The sequence below is a fragment of the Manis pentadactyla genome, chromosome 8, assembly GCF_030020395.1.
Source record: "Manis pentadactyla isolate mManPen7 chromosome 8, mManPen7.hap1, whole genome shotgun sequence".
Taxonomy (NCBI): Eukaryota; Metazoa; Chordata; class Mammalia; order Pholidota; family Manidae; genus Manis; species Manis pentadactyla.
The window spans coordinates 103,480,159-103,504,864 of record NC_080026.1 but is presented as its reverse complement, the minus strand read 5'-3'; the positions used below and the strand labels follow the sequence as shown (position 1 = coordinate 103,504,864).

Here is a 24,706-nt window from a genome sequence, read left to right as displayed (position 1 = left end):
GGGAACCTACACTGTTGGTGGGAGTGTAAATTAGTTCAACCATTGTGGAAAGCAATATGGAGGTTCCTCATAAAACTAAAAATAGAAATACCATTTAACCCAGGAATTCCACTCCTAGGAATTTACCCAAGGAAAACAAGATCCCAGATTCAAAAAGACCTATGTACCCACCCCTTTGTTTATCACAGCACTATTTACAATAGTCAAGATACAGAAGCACCTAAGTGTCCATAAGATGAATGGATAAAGAAGATGTGATATATATACAGAATGGAATACTATTCAGCCATAAGAAGAAAACAAATCCTACTTTTTGCAACAACATGGATGGAGCTAGAGGGTATTACACTCAGTGAGATAAGCCAGGTGGAGAAAGACAAGTAGCAAATGATTTCCCTCATTTGTGGAGTACAACAACAAAGCAAAACTGAAGGAACAAAACAGCAGCAAACTCAAGACTCCAAGAAGGAACTAGTGGTTACCAAAGGGAAGAGGTTGGGGAGGGTGGGTGGGGAGGGAGGGAGAAGTGGATTAAGGGGCATTATAATTAGTGCACATAATATAGGGGGCTCATGGAGAAGGCAGTATTGCATGTAGAAGACAGTGATACCTTAAAAATAAATAAGAAAGTATATCTCCCTTAAAAAAAAAAGGAAAAATCAAGTAATAAGTACATTTCCCTTAAAAAAAACCAAGTACATCTCCCTTAATAAAAAAAGAAAAAAGAAATCTAGTTCTTAAGGCAATAAGCCACGTCAATTTAAGAGATTGTTAAGAGATATTTTGTTAAAGTGTGCCTCTAAAGCATTTTGAAGATGAACAAAATTGGCTTACCTGTTCTCCTCTGTAAATAACATATTCAGCTAATGCTAGGCCATTTACACTGGGTCTACCAGTGACTGAGTGATGTCCTGGAGGAGAATGTGCCATTTTCATTGCACTGAACTGCAGGAAAGACTTTCCCAAGGTTACGCGGCAAAACAGCAGCTGCCTATGACATGAAAAGCAAAGATTTCCCTCAAGGTAAGGCAGTATATGACATTTTATTTGTGTACACTGTTTAAGCTTTTTAATCCACTTATACATAAACCTTATAATTGTTTTTATCATTTCACCCTTAGAAGAACTTTGAAAGAATGTCTTCTACAAATCTCATTATTAAAAGAATTTGTCACTTTAATCCCTACTTTAACTATAAAACCTGAAAACATAATAACCTTACAGAAATGCAGAGTCTGTTATCTTGTCTATATCTCAGCAAAGCACAAATCATAGCCCAAGTGGGGAGGAGGTGGAGGTTTAAGGGGCTTCCATGAACTGGCTTAGAATGTTGGACATTTATCTGATTCCACCTTCAAAATACATTTAAAATCCATTCTCTTAATTTTACCACCACCATTAAGTTAAAATCACAAAAATTTTTACCTGGACTATACTAATGACCTCTGAATTAGTCTCCCTGTTGCTATTTCAATTCCTGCCTAAACTATTTATTGTCCATCTAAGCAACCAGTGATTTAGGAATAAAACAAAAATATAAATCAGATCACATCACTGTTCTGCTTAAAACCTTTTAGAGGCTGCACATTAATAAGAAAATCCAAATTCCTTACAACGGCTCCAAATTCTCTAATCTTTCCTTGTGATTGTGTGCTCTAATCTTTCATTATGCCCCAGGCACATTAATTTTTTTTCTTTATACAGGCCAAACTTCTTACCCCATGGCCATCAAATACAGTTTCTACCATCTAGAGAATGGTATCTATTCAACCACTCTTCAATCAGCTAACACTCATTTTTCAGGTTTTAGCTGAAATGTTCTTTCCTTAAACAGATCTTCCCTTACCAGAAGTTTAAATAGATTGCTACTCCCGCTGCTCAGGCATATAACTGGCCTTCCTTAGCTACAATGAACCTTTTTAAAATTACGACTTCCTTGTTTCTCTCTTATTTTCTTTCCTTTTTTAGAAAACCAGATTTTGGTGGACCAGTTGACGAATCCGTTCTCCAAAGAAAAGAGGCTATCTATACTTCTTATTCTCAGTATGTTCTTCAGAAACCTCAGCATTTCTAATAGATCTTCAATTATAGTCACCATCAGTCCAATAATCCAAAATACAGAAGTCTTATGTTAATAAACTTATTTCCAGACAACCAAGAATTGTGTTTCAAAGACAGTTTAGAAGAGGTACTAGAACACTGCTTTTTATTAATCAACAGAACTATATAGCCTCCAGATAATATAGGATGCGGAACAATAGCAGTTTTCAACTTATAGAATCTCAAGAAATTATAGGCTTTCTAATCAATTTGTGACCTAAAGTATAAGTGGATGAGAGGTCATACCAAGGAGGGCCAACTTCAGACACCTACATGAGTCTAAATTTATGGGGAAAATAACAAGAATAAAACAAAAACAGACCTTGTTTCTGTCCAGGTTCTTCACCTTGGTAATCTTTCAATATCAGCTGGGAAGCCTTTAAAAATCCTAATGCCTAGACCATAACCCAGACCAATTAAATGAGAATCTCAAGGATGGGACACAGGCATTATTAGTTTAATATAAAGCTCTCCTGGTAATTCCAAAGTGCACCTAGGGCTGAAAATCAATGCTCTAGGGTTTTTTCTTTATCAGTGATCAGAAGCACCAGCATCACACAGGAACTTCGTAGAAATTCACGTTATAGAACCTCATTCCAGATCTACTAAATCAGCAACTCAGGAGGCAGGGCCTACAAATGTGCATTTTACAAGCCCTTCATTAGGTGATTCTGAAGCTTGTTAATGTTTGATAATTACTGCTCTGGATCTTTATAAGCAGTGCTCTCACTGTAGAATAAATCCCCGAAATTAATCTTACCTGATTTTTCAAATGGCATAAGATAATTTTATTGACTTATGAGGATTTTATCATGGGGCCAAGTTATTTAAATGATTTTGAAAACTGACTTAGACCTGGGTAATTAAAGGTGTGTGTGTGGGGGGAAGTGCAAAGTAGTTATTTGATAATAATATGCTTTCTAAAGGGACTGGTATGTTTTATTGTAATTTTTCAAGTAGTAATATCACAAACTGAGGATTATGATCATATTACAGTGGAAGAGAGACTCCCTCATACACTGCCATGAAATAATGAGGCTTGGCAAATAATGCCACTTTGGCATTTGAATACTAGATGTCATCCATGGTCCTTTAATATTCTAAGGACACAATAAAATCTCTTTCATCCCCATATTTTCTATTCCATATGCTTTAAAGCACCAGGTGTTCTAAATGATTAAATGTGTCAAGTGATTAGAACTGTGGTTGGCCCATACAGATCATTTAATAAATATTAGCTATTATTTTAACTGGTGAGAGGGCCAAAAGCAACCTGAAATATGTGTGGTTCCCCAGATTTCTCAAATATGGAACCAGTTCTTACCTGATCTTAATAAAAAATAAATGAGAATAAGTGATTTCTTACCTGTGGCACATGTAACAAGATCTGTCTTTATGAACTGGACACCCAGTACCTCCTCCAATTCCATATACATACTGATTGCTTTTGGAAGAGTTTTCAGCAAAGTAAATCCCAGCTCCAAACATGCCACCTATGTAGGCATGCCTTTCATCGAAGCCTTTATGAATAATTGCATTTACAAAGGGAGACCCTGAAATCAGACAGATGGATAACAATATCTTAGAATTCTAAAGCCTCTTAGAAGTTAAAATCTTAAACATATATACACCACCACCAACACACACACACACAAAAAAAAAAGAGGGTAACTAGTTAACTGTGAGCCAGTTCACTGCTTTAAAATAAATACTTTAGAACTGCTAATGCTAATTAATGTTTCAAATATGGTAGTGGTTCAGATGCCAAAATAAAGACATATATGGATTCAACTAGAAAAACAGCCATAGAACTAGAAATATCAATGCTTAAGTTTTCAAATTCCAGACCTCAAATCCAACCAATTCAGAATCAAAAGTCTCATAATTCACCTCATATAGCAAAGATGACTGCAATTAGGTCTTAAATGACACCCATGTCTGTGCTTTTTCTAGATACCCAAACTACCAAAGTGGTCTTTTCATGCTCATTCTCTTCTTTACACCTCTTCTCTCCTATCCTTCCATGTCTCTGCCTTTCATCTCCTGCTATACCAGATGCCACCTGCAAATGTGGCCTGCTCCTTCATTCTCTGCATATCAACTTCAGTCATCTTAGTCAGAGAGAACAAGGTACTGAGCATAGGAATGAGGCTAAGGAGTGGGGTGATAGTGTAAGTTTGGGGAAAGCAATATAACACAGCTAACTGACTCATCAAGATCAGTGGTCCTGTTCATAAAGGGACAGGAAAATACACTGAATTCCACTTAACAGAAATACTCAAAAACAGAATCACTTATTTGAAATAGCTTGGAAAAACCAAAACTTTTTATATTACACAACAGAAAAATTCATTATAATCATCAAGTCATTACATAAGTAAATACAGGCATACCTTGGAGATGTTATGGGTGGCATTCCAGGCTACCACAATAAAGTGAATATTATAATAAAGTGAGTCAAATGTATTTTGGTTTTCTAGTGCATATAAAAGTTATGTTTGCATTATAATGTAGTATATTAAGTTTCCAATACCTTTATGTGTAAAAAAAAAAAAAAAAAACCAATGTAGGTACCTTAATTAAAAAACACTATTGCTAAAAATGATAATGATCATCTCAGCTTTCAGTAAGTCATAAGATCACAGATCACCTAACAAATACAAAATAATGAAAATATTTGAAATACTCCAAGATTTACCCAAATGTGACAGACATGAAGTGAACAACCACTGTTGGGAAATCGGTGCTGATAGATTTGCTTGATGCAGGGTTGCTGCACCTTCAATTTACAAAAAATGCAAAATTTGCAAAGCACAGTAAAGCAGAGAGCAATATAACAAGGTATGCCTGTATTATGCTCTGTGCCAAGAGATTATCATGCCAAGATATCATCATTATGATTTTTAGTGTTTTGGAATGAAAAGTACTACTCAGATATTATATACCAACTCAAGTCTGTTTTAGCCATTTTTCCAGGAGACTGAAATTCAAATACTGTGCTTTATAGACTTTACAGGTCTCTCAAAATTTTCTGCAATCAAGGCCAAATGAAGGAATAGACTGGAGCTACTATAAATAATGTGGTTGAAGATTTGATAAACACCAATTTAATATCCATATTTGTCTTGGCTATAAATTTGAAAGGCCAATCACCACCTGCCAACTTGCAACATTAAAAAACAAAACAAAACAGGAAATTTCAAGAAAGGTTAACTATGGTGCTCTCAATCCAACCAAAGTTCTCAGAAAACTCCATACGTTAGGTGATGGTGGCTCTTTGAACACTGAAGTTAAATGTAATTTTGACACTTAGAATCAAAGTCAGAATAGGCTGTATATATTCTTCTGAGGTGATCCTCAGATCTTATTTTAATTTTCATTCAATCAACTAGTTAAAAGTAAAACACACCATTTCTCAGACTGATAATAAGCAAAATCTACTAGATCAAGAAAAAGGAAAATATGAATAGTCAACATTCCCATTTCTGTATTTTTTCCATTAAGGTAATCCTATTTACAAACTATCAAATACAAAAGTTAAAAATATGAAAATAAATGTAAAATTTACAAAATTTATTTTTTAAAAATGACATGAAGAATATACAGACTTTGTTATTATTTCATATCTGACAAAAAAATACCTAATGTGGAGGAGGACAGGGTAGGGTTGAGGGGAGGAATCTCACCATGAAACAGCATTCTTTCATTCGCATGGTTGTGGTTTTCTTCAGAGACTTCTTTTCTCCTGTGAGTGTATCTTTCCCAGAGTTTCTTGTTACAAACTTTCTGAATCTATAAAAAAGACCCCAGAATAATAAAATCTTTAAGTCATACTTACTTGGTTCATCTTAACCAAAATTGGTCCACATAATCAGAGAAGAGGCAAAGCTTTTCTCTGAAATGTTAACTATTTGTTATTTTAGTCAATAGAAAAACTCTATCCAACTTTAAAGATAGAAATATAGCTACATTTTGGAAATCAAAACCTCAAAGGGAAAAAAGCAACACATGGTCACCTGTGAAGGCCAGGAATACCACTGATTGATTAAAATACTTCCATTCTCATTAATCTCGAGTTATTACTAAAACATCTCCAAATCAGTTATGTTCAGTTCCTTTATGTAAATATTAGAAAGAGAATAGTATCTATTTCCCCCTGCTTTATCTGGCTCAAAGTAGCATCTTTATCTGTTTATGTTAAAAATATTTGAAATTACCACACCAAAAAAAAAAAAAAAAATTCTACACACACACACACACACCCTCCTACCTTTTCCTGTCACCCCAGTTCCTAAAATTTTTGTCTGGATAGATGTTTTGGTCTCGTTAAGACTATTTCCTGGATCAAAATTCACAATTCTACAGCTGCTTCTTAGTTGTGTTTAAAGGTGCTAACAGCTCTCTGCTGGTCCAAAGGCACAACTGGGAGCTTGTGGTTTTTAGTGGGTTCAAAATAACTCAAAATACTGCAACATACTAATCAAGGAACATAAGTGGCATAAAGAAATCTCATTTATGTAAAAAAAAAAAAAAAATTAGTCACTGAAAAATTTTTCATTAAATATTGTGATAAAACACCTTTACAAAGGAAGAAAATAGCGCCTCTTCCTCAAGTTCAACTATTTCAGAAATCAGACACCTATTCTCTCTCCTCTCTCCTGCCCTTATCCTTAACAAATTTCTGTATACATATTGTTACTACTTGTAAAGCTAACTTTACCGAAACGTGTCTGCAATGGGGATAACTGTCTTAAATCTCAAGATGTCATTCTTATGTCCAACTATGATATGAACTAATAAAAAGGGCTTCCTAGAAGTATGAACCCTTTACATCATCTAATTTCTCATAGAACACAATAATCTCAATGAACAGTTTTAGTATTCGCTAACTAAAACACACCTAATATTACACTCTTAATAGTATTTATTGTGAAGCAGTAATTCAATGCAGATGAAAGATTTGATAATGTTCACTTTTAAGTATTTGCCACATTTTAATTCTAACCATAGGTCTCGTTATATTTAAGAATATAATCAATGTAGGTAATACCAAGTCATTATATATCTCAGTGTGTGCAGTTTTGCTTGCTGTAGTTCAAGAAAAACAGCAAAGTTGGAAAAGGTTTTGAGAATAGTAATTGATATCAAGGAGACAGGACTCTCATTAGAATAACTTAAAACATTTTTTAAGGTCCGTTTTGGGAAAAGATGAAATTAGAGAGAATACTGTTTAAATTATTTAAAAAGTGATTATGTACTGGGACTCACAGAAAACTGCAGTAGTCAGTACGAGTAAAAAAGCATAGTATTTAACTAAAAGATGGAATTCTTTCATGAGCCACAAAAAAATTCACTTTTGTTACAACAGAGCAACAAAATCTAAATTTTGTTTATATATTTTTATATATTTAAAGTCCTAAACCTACAGGATTATATATTTAAAGTCCTAAACCTACAGGATTATCATTATACCAAGATAAGTATAACTGCTAAACTTGAGTATGTTCAATATGTCCTGAATTATTGATCATGAAAATAGGGATTCTGAAAATCTTAATCTTCTGAGGATATGACCTTTCCCAAAACATTCCACGATGCCATATTAAAGACTTATTGGCTGGACAGATCACTGTATTCTTATGAAAGCTAATTACCACTACAGGCTTTGAAAACTATGGTCTTAGCAAACTTTACTTCCACTAACTTATTACCTTTAGAATATTGTATCTGTTGAAGATTCCACCTGCATGACCTCCATCTCTGTGCTCTCGGACTGTACTTTGCATCTGATGGAAAAATAATTCAAACACATGTGAATTAACTTTTACTTCTTTTCTGGACTTGAGGAACATGGCTTTTGACTCACATGGTTCTTGATTCCAGTTTTGAGAATACAAATGAGTTTTTAATATTTTTGTTGTTTAAGGAATATGAGTTCTATAAGTTCACAGGTGCTACTTCTAGAGATAGCTGGTAGCTAAAGCAATCAATATGAAATAATATAGGTGAAAATTATATAATGCAAAGAAAAGGAAGAAAAAGAAATAAGTGATGCACAGGCGAGCTAAACATACAAAGCTAACCACCCAATATGCTAAAACACAAAATGACCTATTTATTCCCATTCATTTTGCCCTAATAAAGCACAATTTATAGTTCATTGAGAGTTGGAGTTCTTGAGTTTTAGAACTCTCACTCAACTTTGTATCTTTGCTCAACTCAAACCATATAGGGTACTAGGTTTCTTCAAAGTGTTAAGAATTATTCAAAGATTTTAGTGGATCCAAGAGTTCTGTGGAAAGAAAGCTGAAGAAATTTCCTGGATAAATAGCACCCACATATTCTGGATCTTGTCTGAGATACTGGACTTTTACAATCTGCTGCTTCATAAGGGGAGGGAACATTAGCATTTTCTTTCAAATGACAGCAACTACTTCTCCAACAATTCTGTGTTAGTATAATTGTAGAGCTGAGCCAATTATTGGAATTAAGGTTTACTAAGGGAGTGTACCTTAAATACTAATTTTGTAAGTTTTCCAGGTGGTAAAGAGTTAACAATCAAAAAACTCTACTAAATGTTCAAGTAGGTCTGGAAACTTCCAGGAACTTTAGCTACTGAACCAACATTTACTTAAGGTATACAAACATACCTCTTCTTCCACAGACTGAAACTCTTTATCATCAGGAGACAGATCTATGAGAATTGTTCCACTTCCGGAGGTGTTCAGAGTTAAGTATGGGTTAAGACCTAGCAAATGAAATTTAAAGATTAAGAAAAATTTGCCAAGAAAAAAACAAAAACCAAGGACTTCACATCAACCAAAAACAACCACTTTTATCAGATGCTTATTACCAATTAAAAAAAACTTTTTATTTTGGAGCAATTTAGATTTACAGGAAGGTTTAAATATAGAACAGAATTCCTGTGCACCCTCACTCAACTTCCTAATGTTAACATTAGGAACGTTAATCTTCCCCTAGTGTTACCATTTCATATAACCATAGTACATTTGACAAAACTTATTAAGTAAATTACAGACTTTATATAGATTTCACCAGTTTTTCCCATGAATGTCCTTTTACTGTTCTAGGATCCAAACCAGAACTTGCATAGCCTCAGGTAATTTTATATCATCCTATAATGAGAAGTGCATCAAGTTTACCAACTAACTACTGAATGCTTATGTAATAGATACTTTAATTCAGGTGTCATATTTCTGAATGCCAATGTCAAGGTAACCATATATATATATATATATATATATATAACTGTATCTTTACTCTCACAAAAGCCTTTTAAATAGAATCTTAGAATTTTCTAATTTTAACACAACTCTCATTTAATCTTTACCGGATCTCCAAATCTCTGCTGTTTTTCCCAGGTAGGGATCAAATGAAATCCACTACTGCTGAGTCAATTCATGGCAGTATGTCTCTGGAGATAAAGAGTATTACTCCAGTCCAAAATTCAGGTCTGAATAACAAGACTACCACCAACATGCCAAACTCTGATAAAGACTTACAGGTATGGCTGAATTACAATGTCTACAGAGAGTATGGAGGATATATAGAGGAAAATATTTTGCAGAATAAAGACTGACACATGCTTGACTAAATCAGACTACCCCAAAAGATGCTTATCAGTGCTAAAAAGGTCAGGGCAGGTAATCTACTGACTTGACGCACTGAATCATAGCTAAGGCTAAGGCAGTAATATGACAGACTGTCAGAAGATGGCCAATGCTTTCATTCTGCAAACTAGATGTAATATAGGTATAGAATGCTGGCTTCAAATGAAGAAAGTGGTAACTTTATGTAGGTAAGTGACCTGATGTGCTAGGTCAGACATAGTCATTCTGTGTAATGATGTTTCTCCTCCATGAGGAATAAATGTTCCTACCCAACTGTAGCTGCATTTATCAAAATGACTACAGGACTAGAGGTGGTATGGAGTATGTACCTCTGCCATTTGTAGTGTAACTTTTATCAGTGTACCTGTTACCAGCATTGTTTCTTGGGCTTTTCAACAGTCTTAATAATTGTGGGCCAGACACTATGATGTATTTAATATATTAACACTGCCTGCTTTCCTTTTTAATCTGCTCTTCCCAAAATGTTATTCCAGTACCCATCATAATTATTTTCCTACCAGATAACTGGTATTATTTTAATAGGGTCATGATGGCAGTCCACAATGAGTCTTCCAGTTCCTCTTCATTTTTGCTGCTATTTATATTGTATACTAATGTATAGGGAGCAAGGGGGTTTTATCTCCTCCTTATCTTACAAAATTTTGCCAGCAATACCAGAGACATTCAACACTGTCTCATATTTTAAACATTTTGCCCTAGTCTCTACCAGGCAAACAAAGCACATCTACTTTTAATTGATCCTATTTCACAATTCCAGTTTAAAACACTCCTTAGCTTGAATCATCTAATTTTTAGAGGTACTCTCTTTACTTCTTCAAGAGATAGACCCTAACCTAGCTGGCATACACTCTTCCCTGAAAGTTCCTTAATTTTGCTAATAGAGTTTATCTTCAACCCCAGTTGTACAGCCAGGACTTCAATCATAGGATGCTTCTGGCTCTAGATTAAATCATTCCCTCAGTTTAATAATGAAGTTAAAATGTGATTTTGATACTTAGAACAATTCACCTTTTTATACTTAGGACCTGGTACACAGGAAGTGTTAATATCTGTTGAATAAATGCAATCTGCATTTTCTTTTAAGTATCAACATGCAGGAGAAATGAAAATATTCAACTTTGTTTTGTTATTAAATTTCCTCAGTTACATTACTGTTTTCCAATACTGTCACTGGAAGTGTTTAGAATTTGGCTATTCACAACAAAAGAAAGATTTACAACATTCTTTTATGTGTAGACCTGAACACCTAGTCATTACCTACTACATTACCATAAGATAAGAGATAACAAAAATTTGTGATTTTAGAATGATAAAATTTTAGAGCTCTAGTAACTTTAGAAATAACTGAACAGAAATAAAAGAAATAACTTCAGAGCTAAAGCAATCCCCAAATTTCTGAATAGTGCAGAAATTTTACCTAGGTTCACATATTTAATGCTAACAGCTCAGGAAGCTCAACAGCGCCAGATTTTAGACTGACCTAAATCCTGATTAGTGCTCTTCCGATTAAACAGACTCTCTCTACAGATTTTTAAGTTATCATTTAGTTAAGTTGAGGGCTGCCTTTACATCAACTGGTAAACTGATGATAGCAATGATTTAAAATGAAATACCTTGTTGTCCAGAGATAAGTCTCTCAACTCCTTTAATTAGTTTGTGTCTATGTCCGTAAGCATTGATTCCGATCTCCTTCAGCTCCTTGTGTCCCATCTCAACTAATACATCCAAAGTTATCTTATAAAAGAGGATGAAACTGTTTTTAGAAGACTTATTTGGCAGAGATTTACATATTGGTGTTCTCACAATATATTAGATTCATTCATTTACTTAAATTATTTCCAACTTAGAAATGAAAGCACACTAGCTGTTAAACTGAAAATGAACAGTTACAGCTAATTAAACAGAAAATCAAGAACTACCAAAAGTATTATTTTCATTTAAGCATAAGAACCTGAGAATAACTAAACTGCAAAACAAAAGTGAACTTTCAAATTAACCACGCTGAGGTGCACTATAACATCTTTCCACCATCACTCTACATCCAACCTATTTATGCAAAACCTTCACTGGTTCCTCCAGACTATGCTAACTGGGACTTTTGCATTATTGCTCAAACTAATCTTTTTTATCTCAGATATATTATTTTCACTTTGTGAAACTGGAAACATTCTATTAAATCCCATTTTACTTACGTATCTTCCATGAAGCTCTCCCTGAATAGTCCAGCTCACAGTAACCTTTTTTTTTTCTTTGAGTTTCTAAAACCTATGCCAAAAACTTGACTCTTCATATGTTCTTGTTGGAGATCCATAACTAGACTGAAAGTTACTTATGGGTTCAAGTCTACAGTAACTATATTTTCTGAACCAAAAAAATGAGTAAATTTATTCTGACAGAGTACTTTAATGTGGGGCTGCTCTAGAAAAGCCCAGAGATGTTGTTGGCATATGGACATACCTTCCCACAGAGCTAGCAAAATATAAGGCTTAGAGTAGGTAGTGGTTGACACAAAGAACTAACAGAGCTCAAGGATAACTTATCTTAAGGATGAAATAACCTTCCCATTCAATAAGCTATTTTACTGCTACTACATGAGAGTCAATTTTTATGTGCTAATAAACAGAAATTCCAATACAAGCCAAATTAGAAGATTAACTGAACTTCAGTCTCTTAAAAAAAAAACCCTCACCCTGAACAAGGTTGAATGGTTCAGAGCATTTCAAGTAAGCCTTAATTTTCCATTGAGATTGCAAAAAAAAACAACCAGCCAACCAAAATAATTGATCGACTCACCTGTTCTCTCTCAAATATATCCATTAGGTGCTCAAGCCCAAGATTCCTTACGAACTGAGTTATACTAAAATCTACTCCTGGAACTGGAAAAAAAAAATCCAAAACAAAATTTCACGTCACAATAATGTGTCAACATTTTAACAGTTTTATGATATCACTATATACACGAAGAATGTTAAAGTGAAGCAAAAGTATTAGCCCCTTGAGATATAATACTGAACATAACATCAAAAACTGCAAAAAGAGAAAGATACAAAATTTCAACATCATTAGAAAAGAGTTAATTTATGGGCTTTCTTAAATTAAAAAAATAAATAAACTTAGAACATGTTATTTTTAACTCCATGTTTAAAGTAAGTTTCTATACAGCTGAAGCTAATATAATGTTACATGTCAGTTGTTTGCACTAAAACAGAAGTTTCCCAATTTTTGACGATGCAAACTACTTCACAAAAACATTGATGAAAACAAGTTCCACAATGCTGTGTAGGGTGAGATGATTTTGACAGGTAAAAGGTAGAGAACAGTTTTACAGAGACTACAAGTATATGTGTGTCTTTTTCTTTTTAAAAAATGATTTTCAAAATTGCATATTCTGACACGGGGTAAAAAGTATTTCACAACTCTGTAATAATATACTGTATGAGGTAAATGAAGGCGTAACTACTCAACTAAAAAGACTTTTAAATCTTTCAAAAAGAATATTTATATCTAAAGAATAGACATCAGTGTAAGACTCATCAATTTCTCAACTTGAAAGGAGAAAGTTTATTACAAAATATAATAAGAATGTAAAGAAAACAATGAAAGGCTTAAAAGTTTTAGGCTAAGTTAATTAATCTGATACTAACATACTAACAGTTGTATTTAAGGTTAAAAAATGACTTAACCATTCCAAATGACAAACATGTGGCTACAATACCAGTTAGAAAGTTATTTTTGCAGAATGTCTCACCCTCCTTTTTCTCCAAACTGGAAGCACTCTCTGTCCCACTTGAACTAACCAATGAGGACAGTTCAGAAAAACTCCCAGATAAGTTGTCAAGACTGCTGGCTGCAGAAAGGCTTGATGGGCTTGAATGACCTGAAGATAGAGCATCTGTAGTGGCTCCTGAGCTTCTCACACTATTGAGTACTTGAGGTTTATAACACGAAGGCAGAGCAGAAGGGGGCATGGCTGCTGTCAGGAGAGCGCTGACATCATCTGCCTAGAGTATGTGTCAGAGATGAAATATGTGATAAGCAAGTTTTAAAATTCTACTATACTCAATAGAATGCATTTAAAAATATGATAAAAACTAAGATTTGCAGTAGGACTTCTTGTCAGCTAAAAATAATTATTTTAAAAAGTGAACAAGGGATATTTAGCTGAACTGTTATTAAACACAAAATATAATTCAGAATATCTCTTCAAGACATGTAGAATCAAAATAAAACTGTTAATTGTGGCAAAGCATGAAAAAACCCAACGCTGAACTATGATTGAAAACACTGAAATTAATTATAAAAATATCACCTTAGAAGAGCTTTTAACACTATTGCAATTACTCTGAAAGAAGTATTTCAATCTACATGGAATACTAGCAAAGAGAATGTTGTTTATATTTCTTGGAAAATATTCAGTGATGTTTGTTCTTTAAAACTGAATTTTTTTTTTGGTGGCTGGGGGCAGAGCAAAGATATCATCGCGGGGACAACCAAACCTGCTAGTATGGAGAATATTCCGAAATATACTGGTATATGTTTGTTTAACTAGTGACATATACCATTCTTCAACAATGCTCAATTAAGACACTAATTAATTAATATTCAGCAAGGGGTAAATCTTTTTTTCCCCCCCATGGTTAGTCATTTATACTGCCTATTCTAATTCCCCCCTGTTTTTCTTCCCCCTAACTGTACAGAGTGAGTGCCCCATGGCACTCTCATAGTTTGTATATAACATTTAAAAATATTATTAGTATCTTTTACTGGATACTTTTTATGTACCTGACATGCAAAGGACTTTACATTACCTCATTTAATTCTTGTATTAACCAGATGTATTTTATCCCTATTTATAGATGAGGTAACTAAGGCTTAGAGATTAGGCAACTTGCAAGACTGTACAGTTCTATGTGGTAGAGCTGGAATTCTAAGCAGGCCTGTTTGATTGTAAAACCCAAGCATGTTCCCTAGAGCACTCTGTTTCCTTGTCTCTTAATGTTATCTGGTGAACTAACAAATGGGTGGAGGGAATTACAACAGTTACTTCTAAGACAATCTGGAGCTGAAAGACATTTCTCTGAAGAAATGTTGTGGCAAATTATGGCTGGGCTGTCTGTGCCTGAGAAAATCTATTTAATGAACTAAATGTAACTTGTTCTCAATTTAACTGGAAAAAATGGACTCACAGTAGCGAGCAGTCTGTAGAAAATACTTCCTTTCCTTCCTACCTCAAGAAGCATTTCTCCTCCCTCTTACCCTCCAATGATCTGGTTAATTTCCCTCCTGGCAGGACCAAGAGAGGCACCAAAGCAGGTGGAGGCTAAAATGATGACTCCTAAATGAGTCCCCCCTCTGGAGAGGAACAAAATGAGGGACCTCCATAGAAAACTGGAGGAAGAAGCTTGTTTCATGAATAGTTCTGGTGGGGTACCCAAAAGGAACTTTGGGATGAGACCGTAAGGTAGGGAGGGAAGTGAATCTACTAAAAGCAGGTTTTGTGGCTGTACCTTGAGGGCAATGTTCCCAGCTACGGAAGTTCATTAAACCCATGTCCTGTACTAACTTGCAATGTTTGCACTGTAATAGCATTCACTGAGGCACTGTGACTGCTTTGTTTCCCAAATAATATAAGCAACTATACCTTGTACTTCTTTTTTCACACTTCTGAAGTACTGAGAATACAGAAACTGATTGATAATCATGATCTACTTATTATATTTTAATGCCAAAATGGTCCTACCTTTAAATTGGGCTAAAAACCAGATTTTGCCACATTCACTATAAAGACATTTTATATATACCAAATGAACTTTAAAAAGCCAGGAAAGCATTGAGATTTTTCAGAGTCTTTCACTTACTGAAACTAAATCTAAAGGTGTTTGTCCTTCCTGATTTTTAAGAGTAGGATCGGCTCCATGGGCCAACAATAAAGCACAAAGCTGTGTTCGTCCCTTCTGGGCTGCTTCGTGCAAAGGTGTGAAAGCCCATTTGTCCGTGGCATTGACACATGCATTATACTTGATTAGTAAAGCTGCTACATCTACATGCTGTAAAAGAAAATACTCCTGTTACACTCTGAAATATTATTTTATCACACTTGGTTCGTATGAAGAAACTAGCTATACACCTATTTTTCCATAAAAGCTATTTCTCCCTAGCATCATAATTAACAGGTAATTGATTAAAAATTACAGTAGGCATTTCAATAACTTGAGAAACTATCTAGAAAATAATAAAGAATTTTTCTCAGGAGGTGACGAAACGAATACAACTTTAACAATTTCTCATTTATTCAAGCGTTATTTATAACTGCTGAACATCAATTTATAAACCAGCAGACTTCCTCAATTATTCTAACTGTATTACCGAAGATGGCCAATACTGATTGTAACACTCAGGGCTGTTGTTATGTTAGAAATAATGCATCTGAATCTCTAGATTCCTGTGAATCCTGATGGGTTTTCTGGGCACCAACATTTCAATGAAAAGAAGACAGGTGCTAAGGAAGGTAATGAAATGAATGACAAGCAAGTTGCACATCACACACAGCAAGCTTACAAGATTCAGAGTTGAAAATTGGAAGTTATTTAGCCTTTCTAGCCCTCGTATTTACTTCTCTGTAAAATGAGAAAGCCAAACTAAATGCCCTTTGAACTGGAATACTGATTTTCACTTCGGAAACTTCAGAGATTTATAAAGGTAACATGGAAGAACTTACCCCATAAGATGCTGCATTATGTAAAGGAATAAGTCCTCCTTTGTCCTGGGCATTCACATCAGCTCCATGTTGCAACAAATATTCTGCAACTTCTAAATTATTATAACCAGCTAATTTAGAAAGGAAGTGAGGTTATTTTTATTTTTAATATAAAAAGCAATTACATATATGTATTGTATAAATCTACATATAAAGTACAGACATTATTTAAAAAATAAAAAGAGACTTTACAGAGGTCTGAAATCCCCTTTTGGAGTCCATTCAAATTTTTTCTTGTGGCCTTAAGTTGTAAGCTTTCAGCAATGACACCCATTCGTTTGAGACTTTCAAAGTTATACTGATTTATTTATTTGTACAGTATCTTTCCTTTTAAACCTTCTCATCAAAGTCTCTACCTTCATGGTTTTTACATACAACTTCCTGAACTCAGGTCATCTCAAGGGCTGCAAGTGAAAGGCATTTAATCATAAAAGCTAATTCAAGAACACAAGTGGGTAGCTAAATAGGAGACAGAATACAAGAGTAGTCTCAGGACCCCATTGCCCCAAAAGCCCACAGTGATATGCTTTTTGCTAGAGTTCTTGTGGTACACATGTCTACAAATTTGGCAGCAGAACCTATGTGTTGCTGAAGTCATGAAGAAAAACTTAGTGTTTTATAAATATGCCATGGCCTCTTAGCTGTCATCCTGGGGACTGTCAGTTATCTTAGTATATAGTCTTACTATAAAGCACATTTTATCTGACACATAATCACAGACTGAAAGTAAATCTGAAAATTAACTTTGCCAACATAAAACCAGGTGTCACGCAAACTTTCAAACAGTTCAAAATATTTTATACACACTTATTTTTATTGTAGTTTTTATACTTTTGCTGGAGGACCTAAAGCAAAAAATTTAGTAAAATCACAAAGAAAAACAAAACTACAAAACTATCATAGGTTAAGGATTATGCTGAATCCAAAAGTCCTGCCAGGTTTCAAAGTATAATATTGCACAAGTGGGCAGAAATGTTTGCCACTTACAAAGACAACATAGACTTAAATAGTAATGTTAAATTGTTCTAGATAAGCTACCATAAAGATATAAACAACTAATATAAATATATATGCACAGAATAGTCAAATCAAATTCAAATCAGAGGCTAGGTTACATCTTGGCTTATATGGAGACTAGAAACTCCTGACTGCCAGTGGACGTGGAAAAGCTTTTTCTTGCCATGTTAGCATTTGTGGCTTAATACCTCCAAAATTCTCTAGAAGACATATGGATGGAGTTATTCCCTTCCTTAGACAGTGAGGTCCCAAATTATATGGGGTGAGAATTTAAAGGTAAAAATCACATACAACCAAAATTATCTCAAACACTGGGAACATACTCAGTTACTCACATTATGAGACAAATTAATTGAGAAAAGAGTAGACTTCCACCTCCCATATTACACAAAGTGGCAGAAACATCTGCATTAATTTTTTCTTTTCAAACCAATAAACTGTATGAGTCAAATCTGCCTATGAAGCAACTCCACTGAAGTATGAGCTATAGCTCACTCCCTCGCACCTTCAGTGAAGCCAGAAAGAGCTGTGTTAAAGCAACAATATTATACCCCTGCACTAAAAGCAAAAGTGCACTGTGCCAATTCTATGACTGAACTTACAACAGAAGTTATATACTCAATTGTGTCCCCCAAAACTCCTATGTGGAATCTAACCACCACCACCACCTCAGAATGTGGCTATATTTGGAAACTGGGCCTTTAAGAGGTTACTTAAGTTAAAAGAGGCTGTTAGGTTAGGCTCTAATCCAATCTGACTGGTGTCCTTCTAAGAGGAGGAGATTAGGACACCCAGGGAGAGACACCAGGGATCTGTAACAACAGAGAAAAGGCCATGGGGAGGACAGCGAGAAGGTTGGCACCTGCAAGCCAAGGAGAAAGGCCCCAGAGAAACCAATTCTGTCAACAATTTGACCTCCAGAAATGTGAGAAAATAAACTCCTGTTGTCAGAGTCACCCAGTCTGCAGTATTTCACTGAGGCAGGCCTAGCAAACTACCGCAATAAATAACTTTGGCAAGACATTTATGTAACTTCTGGAAGTCGTAAAGATTTCTTTCCTGCCTATGATTAACAGCTATCATTAGAAGAAAAGTTTCAGTTTCCAAAGAGGAAAGCTGGCTCAAGCAAACATATTTTTCAAGTTTCTGTAGCCAAAAATACTCACCAAGGAAGATTCAAACAATATGGTGAGCCGGAATAAAGGTTCCAAAGCACATGGTGACTGGCAGAGCCTCTTTTAACTGTTCTTACCGAATGTAACAAACTAGTCTAAAGGGAACTTCAAGTATAGTTGCCCTGTACAAATACACTCAAGTAAAATGGTGGTATTAGAAGGTATTTTATTTGAATCTTTTAAGTTTACTTGTAGGAAGTATTTTACTCAGGTAAAATGAATCTTAGATTCACTGGCCTCAATCTGTGAAAACTTAATCCACTTACCTGCTAAATGTAAAGGTGTTGAATGTCGGCCTTGGGTATCACGGCAATTTACATTATCAGGTGAAGACAACTTCTTTACTCTGGCTAAACAACCCTTCTTGGCAGCATCTAACAAAGCTGCATCTCCCCTAAGTAGATCTTGGATATCTGTATCTCCGTCTTTAACGAGATCCAAAGGAGTATTTCCATCTCTGTTTTTCTTTGTAGGGTCTGCACCGTGCTAAGTATGTGAAAAACAGAAAGGGAGGAATTAGCTTATGTTTTTGCCCTTGGTCAATAAGAAAAGTGTTAATTTAACTATATCAAAGAAACAAACTATTTTATACTGAGATTCCAACTTAAAGGTTAACAGGATTTTTTAAATGTTTAATACACAGAAAATTATAGTAAAAATAATATAGAGGCAGTTCAATATTACTGGATTTTTATAATGCTATAGTCAAAATTTTAAACTACATTCAAAATAAGGTAGTATTTCATTAAAAATTAACTTTCATGTATGCTATTTTTAGTTTTCACCAACACTGAAATAAAAGTATAGATTTAACTTTACTGTAAAATATCTACACTGATAACTGTATTAAAACCATGACTATCAATTTTATTAATGCTAAAATAAATCTGGCTTATAAATTACATAATCCACAGACTATTTTGAAGTTAAGTTGTAAATAGGAAAAACTAAGATAATCATCAGATAATTATTACATGATAGTTGACTTTATGTAATTATAAATCTATATGTGATAAACATACTCAGATTAAAATATAAAATAATAGTGTTTGTGACATTTATTCTGAAATCTATGTAGAGAATTAGTTAACTTTGCTTCCTACCCCCTTACTAGTTTAGGTTTATATTAGAGTTACTAGAAATACCATAAACATACTCTATGCATTAAGTACTTAAATATACCTGGAGCAGAAGTTTGCAAATTTCATATTTTCCTTTTGCTGCAGCTTCATGTAAAGGTGTAAATTTCCATAAATCAGCTACATTAACTACTGCTCCATGCTTAACAAGAAGTTCTGCAACTTCATAATGTCCATAAGAACATGCATTGTGCAAAGGTACAAGGCCTCTGAAATGAAAAGTTAAGTAAGCAATGTAACATAAAGGTATGTTTTAATTTAAATTACATAATTATGTAAATTTCTTCAACTGATAATTTCAGCTGATAAATTTCTTCAGCTGCATTAAGGGATTGCACTGATTTTATAGTACCTAAGTTGACTGAAAGCAGAAACTGAATTATATTTTTGGGGTGGGGAGCCAGGGAGGAAACTTTTAGAATATTTTAAGTTGCAGAGAATATAACAAACATCTATATATATTTAGTATCTAGAATTGATAACTATACATTTTTAAAGAAAAATAATTTTAAGATAAACTGGGAGAATTTAAATATTCTCACAGCAAACTGAAAGCTTTACTATAAGTCAGTATCACACTAATGTAATCTCCTTGGCCATTATAAATTTATAAGGCATTTATATGCAAGTCTTTGCTTATTTTTTACAATTGTTTATATCTTTATATAAATGCTAAACAACATAAAATCTTAACTGAAATTAAGAAGCTATATTTAAGCCAATGTTAGGAAACAGACTTCCCTTAAAATAAAAGAGCTATGAAGTATCATAAAATATTTTCAGATTTTCCTAAAAAAGATCAGATAAAGGAAAAAAGATAGGCCATTGTTGGTACTTGCCCTTTATCTTTAGCATGCACATCAGCTCCATGCTGCAGCAGATACTCCACCACAGACACCCTATTGTAGCCAGCTGCAAAATGGAGTGGTGTAGACTGGCGCCCTTCAATGTCTCTGCAGTTGACACTCTGAACAGTACACAATTTCTATAGGACGGAACACAGTATATACATGATGCTACATATTTTGACTTCTTGTTTTCACTCATTTTGTAGAAATTTCAAGTGTCTGACTTATTTTCTTGTCTCATCAAATCAGTATTCTCAGAAACTCCTTATTCTCCTTATTTCATCTTGTCATTTATTGGTCCTCTCATCTATGCCTGTATCATCATCTTTCACTGAAGCTAGTAGAAAAATGTTATCATTACCATTACTATAATTTACTTAAAGGTAATCTAAGTAACTATTATGGACAATGGTAACTTCCATTTTCTGCCAAATATATGCAGAGGTACACTGGACTGTAGGTGTATCAGCATCACCTAGGGTCTGTTAAAAACTCAGAATCTCAGACTCCCATCTTCTAAGTCAGAATCTGCATTTTAACAAGATCCCTAGATAATCTGTAAGCACATTAAAGTTGGAGAGGTACTGCTCTAGACCAGTGGTTCTCAAATTTAGATGTACATTGGGTTACACCTCTAGATTTTCTATTCAGTGTGCTTGGGATGGGGCCTGAGAATTTCCATTTCTAACAAGTGCCCAGGCGATGCTGGTGCTATTAGGGGACCTACACTTAGAGAATTGTATCACACTATACATGGAACAAATCCACTAACAATGTACTGTCTTGGAAGAATAAAGAAAACTATTTTTTTTTTGTTCTTTGGTTTAGATGAGGAAGCCTTGCTGAAAGACAGTAAGAGTAACACTCAAAATACTCAAGAGTATTTTGTATGAAAAATACAAATGGGGAAGAAAAACAACATAAGTAATAAATCATGGTGCTCAAGAAAGTCAAAAGAATATCATTATTAGTAAACACTCTTGCTCTCCTTTTACTATCCTACCCTAAATGCAGGGATAACCTAAGCCTAATAAATCAAAGGAGCCAGCTATCAAGCTGGTTAACCTCAAGGAGTCTAATCACAGGACTGATGACATAGCTCTTCTGTGTTTCCCAAACAAGAAGTTGTTAAATATATAGATCCAGGGTCCATTTGAGAGTTAGTGCTTTGTGGGTCTGAAGCTGGGCTCTAAGAATGACTACTTTTAACACACATGACAGATGCCACTAGGTTTGATAGTTATTATCAGTCACTCTACTCCCTATGTCTCAGTTTAGTTTTGTCCATGCTGAGAAAGGTTTTCTAGAAGTGTCTAGCCTGATGGATCACCACTAAACAAATACAACTGACCACAAAGTTAAGTGTTCATTGGATTCATGCAGATGTTACTGTCCCAATGATTCACACCAAGTCACCTGTCTAGAGGGAGAAGGAATAGAAAGGCTGTGGAAATAAATTTCCAACAAATGATTTTTTTAAAAGGACAGAGGAAGACAGCCTGTTGTCTATTCCCAGAGAATAAGGGAGAGGATTCCTTAATTAAATGGCATTATTTTGTTCTAAGTCCAACTCTTGCCCCCCCTAGTCTCATCTCTATTTCTTCCTCTAGACTTCTTTACCATTATGAAAACAAAGTGTGGTCTTTAATATAATGTATACTGAATACAGTTTTATGCTCTCATATACATTCCCAGCACTTAAAATGATGAGCATTTGTTCCCACCATTAAAAAAATTTTAAATTATCACCTCCCCCAACAACAAAAAATCAGCTAGTTGCCTTTTAACTAATTGCCTTTAACTTTTTATCACTTCTCCAGAAAAAAATTAAGTCAGCTCCTACCTTTAACTCAAGTGATTTGCTATTACATAAATCAGTAGTCAGCAATAGTAACAAAAATCCTTTCAATATCCTAGTAGCCTCCTACTTAAGGAAATGAGAATGTAAATATAAAACACATCAAACAGATTGCATTATAATAGCATTTTTTCCTTTGAAAAACAAAATTACTTCAAAAACAAAACCTGAAAGTATTTGGAGATGGTTGTACTATCTACATAAATAAGGCAGTAGGACAGGAGGAGCACATGAACTTTTAAATCAACTACCAACTCTTTATTTAAAAAGGCAGTGAATAAATTTCCTCAGAGCTCAAGTTCAGATGAGACCAACATTCATATTTTGTTCTCAGAAAGTCTAAAATTGACTTTATGAGGTGGATCTGCTAAGGACTGAGAACACCACACAGGAATATAGTGAAATTGTGCCAAACAGCAACTTAGTCAAATAAAATTCAGATTTTTAAAAAACTTACTACCTATCATTGCACTCTCAAATAGGACCAACACTGTGTTTTGAAAAAGTCGAGGGTGGGGAGGTGGGTGGCAGCCACAACAGAGCCTTTCCCCCACTACTAGCTTTGGAAATAAAGTAACATTATCACACCCACCTCTTACCACCAAAAGATTTCCGAAGTGAAAAACCAAAAAATATCGTTTACAAAAGAATTATCCAATTCATAAAACATGCCTAGTTTTAATTTATGTTAGCTCAATTGAAAAGTAGTCTTACTCTTTCAAAATACTAGGCTTCTGAGTTATTTATCTGGATATACAGTGTCTGTAGGTAACAAATACCTGGTATAAGCATTAAGACATAACATTATAGTAAAAGCAAAGCAAAATCTGAGAAGGGATTATTCTAGAGAAGACTACTATAGAAGATGGACTATGTAAGAGATGAAGCAGTCTCGTCTAAGCAAAAAATTTTCAGTCTAGATGAATTGAAGATTATTATGAGACAGTAGCTTTGAAAAGTGGCAATACTGTATTACTAGTGTATTTAAATACAGGGTCCTCTCAGTCGCAGAGGAGCAAAGTGATAAAACTGGAAGAAATTTGTAGACAGTGATACACTGTTAAGTTTTTTTCCCCTTATTTTATGTGTTATATGTAAACAATAATGGAAAATGATTTGATATATTTTATTTTTCTAAAGGGACAAAGGAAAACAGGTTCTTTAAATAAAATTCATACCCATAAATGTGTAGTTTAAATTTGTGACTGTGATTGAGATGCATGTTAAACTAAAAAGTTTCTTTCATTTCTCAATGATTCTTATTTGAAGAGAACTAGATTTGCATTATTTACCTTTTAAAACAAGGCACATATAAATAAGCAGGGTCATTATAACAGTACAGATTCATTAAATGCTATCAAAATAAAAACCCAAAGTTAACAAAAACATAAGATCATTATCTTACTTTTACAGTTTCTACATCTCCAGCTTTTGCAGCTTCCAGCAACTGTCTGTCTGCCTCTGAATTACCTAATGGGATACCCTCTAAAAAGAGAGAAGGAAAGAGTGATTAACTCCTTTTTAGAAGGTGGGACCAAGTTTGAAGGGAACATGTTATCTCAAAGTTCTTTTACAATTTGGTAGATTAAACAGGAAATGTCTATGGTAGTAGGGGAAAAACAGTAGGACTTAAAAAAAAATTTTTTTGAAATAGACTTATGTTGTGAAATGTATATACATATGAATAACTATGAAATGTGATTTAAGCAATATAAAGGAACATAAAATAGATTATGAAAGACAGCCTATTCTATAACCAAGGCTGCTGAATGGTAGAAAAGTATTAAGTTAAGGAGAGCAATGGCCAGAGATCTAACCATGGTTCTGCCATTAATGATTTATCTGAATGGGGCAAGTGACAAACTTCCCAGGCCTCAGATTTTCTCAGCTCTAAAAAGAGAGAAGTTGGAGTAGGAGATATCATAAGTCATTTTCAGGTCTGAAATTCTGTTTTAGAGGTCATTTAAAATCTCAGAGGAAAGGAAGAAAAATGTACTTTGTATGTAAGAACAAAATGAACTCCAGACAGATTCAAGACTTAAATATAAAAAATTAAACCTTAAAAATACTTGAATACAGTTGAGCCTTGAACAACATGGGTCTGAAGTGCATGGGCCCACATATATGTAATTTTTTTCAATAAATACATTGGAAATTTTT

The 24,706-nt window shown here is 34.3% G+C and overlaps 1 protein-coding gene across 3 annotated transcripts in view; it reads right to left on the bottom strand.

Moving 5' to 3' along the window:
• Nucleotides 1-24,706, bottom strand: part of TNKS2 (tankyrase 2) — a 65,336-nt gene that overhangs the window by 3,352 nt on the left and 37,278 nt on the right. The window contains exons 13-26 of one of the 3 annotated variants that reach the window (XM_036923761.2): nt 23,952-24,031; nt 20,680-20,825; nt 19,884-20,049; nt 18,968-19,187; nt 16,471-16,580; nt 15,611-15,799; nt 13,501-13,753; nt 12,546-12,628; nt 11,366-11,486; nt 8,751-8,848; nt 7,812-7,886; nt 5,787-5,892; nt 3,467-3,653; nt 835-991 (exon numbers count right to left, since the gene is read on the bottom strand). In XM_036923761.2, the coding sequence (XP_036779656.1) occupies nt 835-991; nt 3,467-3,653; nt 5,787-5,892; nt 7,812-7,886; nt 8,751-8,848; nt 11,366-11,486; nt 12,546-12,628; nt 13,501-13,753; nt 15,611-15,799; nt 16,471-16,580; nt 18,968-19,187; nt 19,884-20,049; nt 20,680-20,825; nt 23,952-24,031 (1,991 nt within the window). Of the gene's footprint in view, nt 1-834; nt 992-3,466; nt 3,654-5,786; nt 5,893-7,811; nt 7,887-8,750; nt 8,849-8,877; nt 9,237-11,365; nt 11,487-12,545; nt 12,629-13,500; nt 13,754-15,610; nt 15,800-16,470; nt 16,581-18,967; nt 19,188-19,883; nt 20,050-20,679; nt 20,826-23,951; nt 24,032-24,706 lie in introns of those variants that run through there. The other 2 variants (XM_036923840.2, XM_036923919.2) reach the window with 2 other exon arrangements.